This window comes from Brachionichthys hirsutus, chromosome 13, assembly GCF_040956055.1.
Source record: "Brachionichthys hirsutus isolate HB-005 chromosome 13, CSIRO-AGI_Bhir_v1, whole genome shotgun sequence".
Classification (NCBI taxonomy): Eukaryota; Metazoa; Chordata; class Actinopteri; order Lophiiformes; family Brachionichthyidae; genus Brachionichthys; species Brachionichthys hirsutus.
The window spans coordinates 9,133,568-9,143,152 of NC_090909.1; the positions used below are offsets into that span (position 1 = coordinate 9,133,568).

The 9,585-nt window shown below is 40.7% G+C and overlaps 1 protein-coding gene across 1 annotated transcript; it reads left to right on the forward strand.

The window, feature by feature from the left end:
- Positions 1–2,207: 2,207 nt before the first annotated feature.
- Positions 2,208–5,406, forward strand: LOC137903245 (endothelin-2-like). Its single transcript, XM_068747388.1, has 5 exons — positions 2,208–2,280; positions 3,086–3,239; positions 3,350–3,466; positions 3,978–4,052; positions 4,170–5,406. The coding sequence occupies exons 1-5, from the start codon at positions 2,208–2,210 to the stop codon at positions 4,264–4,266; spliced, it is 516 nt and encodes a 171-aa protein (XP_068603489.1). The 3' UTR covers positions 4,267–5,406.
- The last annotated feature ends 4,179 nt before the right edge of the window (positions 5,407–9,585 follow it).

Here is a 9,585-nt window from a genome sequence, read left to right on the forward strand (position 1 = left end):
CATCATCCTCGTATCGGCCGTGTGGCACATGCGAGCCTCTGTCCTTTCTCCGCACTGATCATCCCATCCTCTTCCACCTCCAGCTTTATCCGGCATGCCCCCCAACGCCTCTGGAAAAAGGAAAGAAAAACATAACGCATGGCATGACCTCACATAATTGTGTCTTTGTGACGGTCACCTTCTGGCACTGTGTTATTATCATCGATTCACCGTAGTGTTCTTCTCTTTTTAACATCGCTGTGCTCTGTTTTCATTCATTTTTTTATTACTCAAGTAGTTTAAAAGTTTTGTGATTTCTTTAATTCCAAATATGAATGAATACATTGTAAATACACAAGCGTGTAACTCTGAGTGTATGAACAGATGCAATGCACACCTGGAGTATTTCTGTTTGTAGTTTGCATTTTCTGAGTCTGCTTTGACATTCTCTCACAAAAATATTCCATACGGGTGATTTTCCTGCAGCTCTTGAGGGCTGTTTGCAACTAGACTGGTAGGCTCCAGCTCACCTGTAATCCTACAAAACATGAGTAGTTACAGAAAATGGAGGGATGGATTCTAGCTTGTTTTTGTATCTATTATTTAAGAATTAATGAATTAATAAATTCATTGTGAATTTCAGATATGGCAGAAACCTCACAAAGTCTTCAATTCTGTTCATTATTTTTACTGGTGCTTAATATTCTTTGACATACATTTTTATTTTATGTTTAGTTATTAAGGAAGCCACAGTTTACGTTTTGGCAAATGCAGATTGTTACATGCCTGCAGAGCCTTCTGCTGTTCTGCCCCTCCCCCTTCTCTTGCAGGTGCTGCCAGGTGTCGGAGATAATTGGAGTCCACCTGTGAGGACTTGTGTTCTGCTGCTGACTGGCTTGAAAGTACTTAGTACATAAATCACTGACATTTAACAATACAATTTTCACAATAAAAATAAAACCAATATTAAATTACTCAATTGATGCAAAGTAACATTAGAAAAATAAAAATGATTTTACACCACCGATGCAAACTAACAATAAATTTAAAATAAATTACACCACCGATGCAAAATGACAATGAATGACAATAAATTACATTTTGTCCCTACCTCCTCCACACATAGCATTAACCTTTCCATGAGCTACAATAAACACCTTCACAGATCAGTCCTTGTCTGATTGTTGATTGTCATGTGCTTGTTCAGTTATTGTTCCACATAGTGGTCAGAACACAGATACAAAGACTTATTTATGTACCATCCGTCTACAGAAGATGTGTTATAATCTCTTTTGAATTGAGGATTTAATTCCATATATCTGCTTTCCTGGGCTTATGACTAAGGCAATTTCAAGGCAAATATTTCAGGTATGCGTTATATACATGCATACAGCTAAATATTAGACATTAAAGATGTGCAGACAGGCTATCTTTGTGTAAAATCCAAACTGTCTTAATGTTTGTGATGACAAATGCATGATAATAAGATAATTCATGGGGGAAAATAATAGATAAATAAGTACTTTCATCTGTTTGTCTCGTTTTCACCTGCCTGGCGTTGTCCTTTATCTTTACTGAGTTGTGTCCTTTCGGTTCTTCTTTCTCTTCTCACCCCCCCCCCACACACCCAGAAACACAGTCATTAACTTCCTTGAGTAAATCCTTTACTCTTTTTATTTAATCTTCATTATTTCAGTTTTGTCTCTATTTTCGTCTCTTAAATCCTTAGTTTAGCCAAGTTTAACGTCTGAAGGAAAACACACTCAAAGCCGTCTTTTTTTTTGAAAAACAAAACAAAACTCTAATCCAAGTGAGATGAAATGAGAACGGCCATAAACCTTTGATTGGCTTCCAACTCATCGATACCAATCACTGAACTGTATGACACCTCACTTGCTTGCTCTACCTGTCGAGGCCTATTGGGGGCGCTGATAGTGCTGCATGCTGAGGTCATTCTCTGGAATGAGTGAGGAGTGCAGGTGGAGTGTGTGTGTCTTGTGTAACAACAGTGTTTTGCATAGACAGGGAGTACACAGAGGTGGGAGGAGTCATTGTGATAACACCCACAGCGAGTATATAAGTCATTAAGCTGGCCGACAGTGAACACAAAGCACCTGCTGCTGCTCTACAGCCTCACGCACACACACAAGTGCAAAGACTCCTCTGCACCTCTTCCAGAGCGTGAACGCACCGCTGCTACTTCATCACATCGAGAAATCAGACACATGATGAGGATGAGGATGGCTTCGTTCATATGCAAAACCCTTTCTTTCTTCATCATCTGCATGGTTCTGAAAGAAGGTGAGAAACTTTTCTTTCGGCTTCTTGAGATTTGGAAAAGTATTGTGGTCAGTATTCCTAGAATCATGGCATAGAAAATATTGAAAATAAAATATTACAAAAATATAGGTTTTGGTAAGGAGTTTAGCCTAAAATATTTTAGGGGGGCAGGAGTGAGCACTGTCGCCTCAGGGAAGGTCCTGGGCTTGACCCCACTGAATGGATTGCCCCTGTGAGGAGTCTGCATGTTCCTCCTGCCCCTGTGTGCACTCTGAGCTCTGAGGGATTCCTCTGGGTGCTCCCGCACTACCGACACGTGCAAGCGAGGTCACTTGGTGGTTCCAAATTGACTACGGGTGTGCATTGTTAGTCTGCAGGTGATAACCGGGTGCGATGCTGGAATCGGCTTCAGCTCCAAGTCAGAGGAATAAACATTTAAGATAATAAATGGATGTTAAATTGTTGTTGATTTTTAGGATCAGGGTTGACATGTGTGCAAAACAAAATAGTGATGGGAAATTTAATGTGAGCTTGTTATAATGCACAGTAGTTCAATGCTCTTGACCTTTACCACTCATATCAGCGAGCCGTGTTCAGCCCTCCACATTATCATCTGATATAAAGTAAATACTTGACTCCTTGATACAGGATTTGTCATATATGATCAAGTGTTGATCTCAATCACAAGTATTAAAACCGCAGTAATGGGTGTTATCCCACCGAGGGAATTTATATCTATTTACAATTGATAACAACTAACAGCACACTCATGATACGAATCATTAGTTGGCACTTTTTAATCTCTGGATGCTTTGTGTTTTTCTAGGTTGTGGTCTCCCCTTATCAGAAGGGGAAGAGCTGTCAACTCGTGCTCCACATCCACATCATGTCAGGACCAAACGCTGCTCCTGCAACAGCTGGGAGGATAAAGAATGCATCTACTTCTGCCATTTAGATATTATCTGGGTCAACACACCAAGGTGAGGCTGCAGCAATAGACCGAGAAAGCAGCTTGCTTATTCGATTGTGTAGACAAAACTTCAAACACGGTTCCCCAAGCTGTCCTGAAATGATTCTCTTTCTTTTACAGTAAACTTCTTCCCTACGGCCTTGGCAGTCCCTTATCTCGCCGCCGCCGCCGTTCACCTGTCCGGTGCCAATGCCTCAATCCAGCTGATAAAACCTGTTCTGGTTTTTGCCATAAAAGGTGAGCACCCCACCCCCATCTACCTCGACCTCCTTGGGATAGCATCAGAGCCGATTATGTCTCTCCTCCCAGTGTGTCATGTTAGACAAGCTTGAACAAATTGTTGATGCAGAGGATAAAAGAAAATGCATCAGTCTGAGACGACGAGTCCAGTATAGGGGTAGCCGTCACGGTGAGGAGAGTGTTCCGCATTCCTTCGGTAACCTTGCCAGAAATCAAAAACTGTTTCTGGAAAGTGTAGATTTCTGTTTTTGTTGTGTCTTTGGGTTACTGCGCACCAGAAGCCACGGGCTCGTATTAGTCAGCGTTGCTAGACGTTATCGTAGGTCGTGTTTTGTAACGCATGCGCTGCCATTTATGCCTATTTTTTATTTGTTGGAGTTCCCATGAAACCAAACTTGATCTAGTCTTACTTCAAGTAGGAAAATGAAGCAGTGTGAAAGCCTCACTTTGCGTATTAATTCCCTGAGGCATTGTGCGCCTGTTTTAATCCTACTGCATCTGTCCACAGCTCAGAGAATCCAAGGACTGATGTTGTTGAGGAATCTGTGGGCACAAAAAGCAACAAACTGCTGGCATTTTTCAGGTAAATCAAGGTTAAGTTAAAGGTCAACCTTACCAGTAATATTGTGCTGTGTTTGAGTTGAGATTTTATTTTATGAGACTTAGCATCTTACATGTTTTTTTTTTTTTTTTTTTACAGATCTGTGGCCAAGTCCAACTCGGTCATTGCAAATGGGATTCTGTCCTCAAAAACAAACCAAGGTGAAGCCAAGCCGAGGAGCAGAACAAGGAGGTAGTGCACTGAGTGAACTCTGGAAGCAATTCATCATCCATGGATCGTACCGCCATGGAGCAGGTCACTCCTCCAGCTTCTTTCACAGTCAGGACAAATGTTCTGGTTTCAGATGGAAATGTGGATGTCAAGCGAGGCGGAGGATCAAACGTGTGACCAGCAAAGTCCAAAGAGACTCAAAGGACTGGCAGCTGACGCTTTATAGCAAGAGCAATTCAGGGTTTAGAGCCGTTTCTTGAACTTGACAATTTTGTAATCACCAAACAAGCAAGGATTAGTTAAAGCTGCGGACAAAGAAACTGATGCCTGGCCTTGATCATATCAAGAAAGACTCATCAGTCACCGCTCTATTGTTCTTTTGTCCTTGTGAACAATGATGTGACTCATCTAAATGGACAATTTCAAAACTCCGAGAAGGATGGTGGAAGTATTTTTTTTTTTTTGCAGAGTTATGTCAACTCTGTATAAAGAAAGGAATTGTTGATGGATGTTTACTCATATGTCATTGAAACAACCTTGTTTCTGTTGATTTTAATTTCCTCTGTATCAGAGCTGGAGTCTGCCATCCTGTCTAATGTTTAGGACAAATTTGCAAACACAATTTTAATCATTAGCCTGTTCTTGAACGTGGCAAGCTCGTTTCATTCTTGGCACACATTGCCTTATAGCGATCGAGATGAAATGAAGGTCACTTCTTTGGGATTATTAGCTTCGTCAGCGTCTGCTCACACAAACTGTGCGCGCTGCAAACACTAACACAGAAGGACTGTTTTGTTTGTTGCATAGCTTCTACTTAATGCTGTGATCAAAGATAAGCCAGGAGGTCTCAATGATGTACAGCTTGCCAACTATTCAACAAATGTTTTCCTCCCCTATAAAAATGTTAATTTAATTCCTCTGTTGTTAGCAACTAGGACATTTTTAACTTGTAGGCACTCCAAAGCTACTTATCTTGGGCCTGCACTTCTTCTCTGCCTTGTTTTATTGCATTGAAGTTATGAACATATGCAAATATACACCTTCATTGTAACTTCCTCAAATATTTCATTGCTGTTGTTGTTGTTGTTGGGCTGTTTACCATCTTAAAGTTTAAGACTGGTTGCAGTTGTTGCAAATGAAACAACTAATTTATTCTCTAACTTATTCAGATGTTTATTTATATTTGTATAGATACTAAACTTTGTATTGGAAAATAAAATATGCAAGAAAATATTCTGTGATTGGTGGTTACGTTCCTCATTTAGAGGTGTGGCATCACTCACCTGACCTTCAGGTACAAATTGTCAATCATAGCAAATACTTTTACTTACACTAAATACTTTGAATTAACATGAAAATATTTTTTTTTTTGGGATGATGCTCTTCAAGGTTGCTCCGTGATCACTTTCAAGTACTAACTCAGGGGTCGGGAACCTATGGCTCGCGAGCCATATATGGCTCTTTTGATGATCGCATATGGCTCGCGCTCAGATTTAAAAAAAAAAAAAAAAAAAAAATGTTTTTTTTTTTTTTTTTTTACTTGCCTTGCCCGTGCTGACCCCAGCTGGTTTCCGCGCCCAGGTCGTGTGTCGTGTTTTTTGTTGTAAGTAACTTGTTCACTTGTGTCTGGATCTTATGTTCCCTTTTCTTTGCGGCACCAGCCAGTCGCCGCCTGTTAGTAGAGCTTGTGTTGCATTTTATTGTGAAAAATCAAAGAGCGGAAGCACGCTGTCACGGTTCCGCCCTGAGCCTGGGCTGCCACTTTATAAGTAGGCCGTCATCTCGCCATTAGGGGTGGGCGTGGCCAGCTGTGTGCACGGTGGCAAGAGTGGACTTTGTTTGGCTCCACCTTAATTCCAGATTCCTGGCTATTTTAATGTATTTTTACCTCGGACCTTCTTTTGGAATAAACGTGTGAAAAAGACGGGGCCCTGCGTTTGCTTCAAGAGGGCAACACTTGCTTTTTTGTTTTCTCTCGGCTGTGTATTATTACGTTGGGCTGCAGCCGCTCCTCGTCCTGTGTGCAGCTCCAGGCGTAAATGATAAATTCAACCATCGCACTATCTCTGTTCTCTGCTTTCTGGGGTCCGCTCACGTTAGTCCGTAACGTTCAGAGGCTTATTATACTAGTTTTATTACCTGCTTACCGCTTATACTGACATTTAGTTGAATTCACATTTAAAATATATTATATGGCTCTCACTGAAATAAATGTCCAAATATTTTGCTTTCATGGCTCTTTTAGTCAAAAAGGTTCCCGACCCCTGTACTAACTATTGAAACATTATTAATCCTCCTTCACGGGCATACATAGCTAGAAAAGCAGTCAGATAGCACAGACCTCCGCCAAGCTGCTCATTCCCCTCATAATTAGATTAACACCGTCCACATGGTTGATCTGGATCATCACCAAAATGTTCTAAATTGTTCTTGGTATCGTTATACACCAACCATGAAAAGTAAATCTGACTTATTTTTAACTGATTTTTGATTCTAAATGCGGTTTTAATGTTAAAATGTTAGATAGTCAAATTTGATCCAGATGAAATTTGGTGGTAAGATAGAAGTCCCCACCCAATATGACTGTGTAAAATCCGCGTGGATTAGTAGATGGGGAGAGTCTTTGACCTTTTGGAGCATCTTTTGAGTAGATGCTACTCACCTGATATGTGTGTTTGTGTGGTGGGGGCAATATTGAATAGAACAGGGAGCCAGGGGAGGGGTATTAAACGAATGGTTCTAGTTATTGTGTGCATGGTTGAGTTGAGCTGGGTGTCCAAGTGGTGCACATGGGCTGACCTTGACCAAACAGGGGCACAGTATTCCGCAGCGGCGTATGCCAGGGCTTACAGAGGAGGTTATTTCTGTACTTCACCTTTGCTGCTGTACTTTTCAGGAGTTCCTTTTTTTTTTTTTTCCTTGAAGGATAGTGTCCTATCAAGGGTCACTCCCAGGTATGTGGATTCGGGGCATGCTGCAAGTTAAGTCCACACAGTTGGATGTTTAGCTCTGAAGAAGCTTTGCCGTTTTTCGACGATAAACACCGACACTGTTTTGGTTGGACTTGGTTTTAGGCGCAACGTTGTTCAGTACTTGTCCAGCGTCACACGATCTTCCATGAGCAGTTGTTCCAGAGAATCAAAGCCTGGGGTTTGGGTTGCAAGGCAGATGTCGTCTGCATAGATGAATTTGCATGATGTGGTGGTGGGTAGGTCATTTGTGTACAGGTCAAAAAGCAGTGGGGCAAGGACTGATCCTTGTGGTAGGCCATTCTTCTGCATCCTCCACGCACTCGTGTTCTATCCAAGGTGAGTTACTATTATGCTGTGACTTTACGCTCATCATTTTTGCCCCATAAACTGGCGTGAAATGGAACCAGACCAAATACAGGTGTGCAGCCAGATGTTTTTCTCTTTCTCCTTGGGTTGCATTGCAGCGATGTCAAAGTGCAAAAGCCTTTCTGGACAGTTGATTTATGACTGAGTAATAAGTTAATTGCAAATGGTTCAAGACATTTCCAAATGATACTTCATGTCCTCGTTAAAAAGAAACAAAGAAATCCCAGTTTTTAATGCAACAATTTCTACAAAACTTTATTTTAATTTCAGTACCGGCCATTTTTCTGCAATACAGCAGAAGATACAAATGTGTTGAAACAGACACTTGAGTATAAAATAATTTTGCTGTCAATGAAAAACTTCAACCATTTGCCACCTGAAGAAAATAGGGCCAAGTTAAAGTCAACCTCTAACGACAGATCAAATACACAGAAGAAGTACGTGGTTACTGCAAACAGAATTTCTTTTGTTCGTAATGTAATGCTCTGCTATCTCTCAGTGGATGTCTGCCTATCTGCGGCTCCGTGCACTGATGTTTACTTTAGATAGGCTGTTCCACGAGAGGAACGGGAGCTTGGAAAGTGTTTATTATAGAGGATGTTGGAGACTTTTGGCCTCCAATTATCGACAGGATGCCCCGGTTACAGATCAAATGTATAACATTGACAGATAATAAGGCATTTGGACCTTTCAAAGTCAATCACAGGTTTATATGCTGCATTGTACGTGTGGTGAACCTGGCTCGAGTTTGTGTACAAGTGTGTTGACGCACTGCAGGAAGTGAACACAAACCAGGCCATGCAGAGATGACATGCACCTGTGGCTTCCTCGCTATTAGCCATGACGTAAGGGAGAGCTGTGACACCCCCGCTGGCCTGCACCACAGAGTGTGAATAGCTGACTAAGAGCGCAGAATGAAAACAGGATGCTTTTACGGCATTCCTTCCAAATTCCTCCAATACAGGACCGAACCGGGGGAGGAATAGAGGCACAGGATAAACAGGGGCATGCCGGCTGTTTGTTGAGGGAACTGATATGGACTGGGTGGGGATTGAGATTGCAACCTCAATCATGCCGTTGCCATAACAATACACGCATTGTGTTGCTTTGTTTTCTTCCTCGTTTTGATGTTGCCACATCACACTGATTGATATTGAATTATGACAGCAGGCTTATCTCCATGCACTCCTGTGTGTTGCTTCTGCATGAACTCATTCAGGGTTAGCATATTGTAATGTGTGGAGTAAGAGGAATGTGCAAAGTGTAAATTTTATGCAAGCCACAAATATGTTGAAAATCTATGTCTCTTAAGTTGAATATTTTATTTTTAATGCGTGAACACAGTATGTCAGATTTAGGCAGGCAAACTGTCTTCTTTGTCCAACTTTGTGAGAGAGCAGTTAATATTGTAAAATTTGTGAATAATTTGTGATTACAAAAAATGAATGTAAGTTTCATAATTTCTCTGCTCTTATTTTATAGTTCTTAAAATTGTTAGCCTTTTTATTTGAACTCTTTACATTATTTCATAAAATGGCAATTCCTCCAAGATCACAAATATTCAAATACTTTGAAACATAATATAGGCCGATGAAATGAAAGAGGAAATTGTGTATTCTGCACGGTGCAAGGTTTGTACAACCCAGTGTGCACACAAAGGGCGGGATTTGAAACTATTTAATTCCTCTTGCATTAAATGCCGCAGGTTTATGCTGAAACATTAATTTAAGGTTTTAAAAATTCAGAACGTGTTTGTTTGTCTGTTTGATTTTTTTGTTTTGTTGTTTTTATCTTTGTACATATGGGCTTAGTGGGTAAAGAGAATTAGGATATAGTTTTCAAGAAAATAAATAAACTACAATGGAAGAAGTATCGCAATATATTCCCTCACTCATGTGTGCCCACTGGATTACAACACGATAAAAAAAGAAAGAAATTGAGTCATCATTTGGATCAGAAATATATTGTGATCTGTTAAAACACTTCTTCTTCTGTCGTATGTCCTT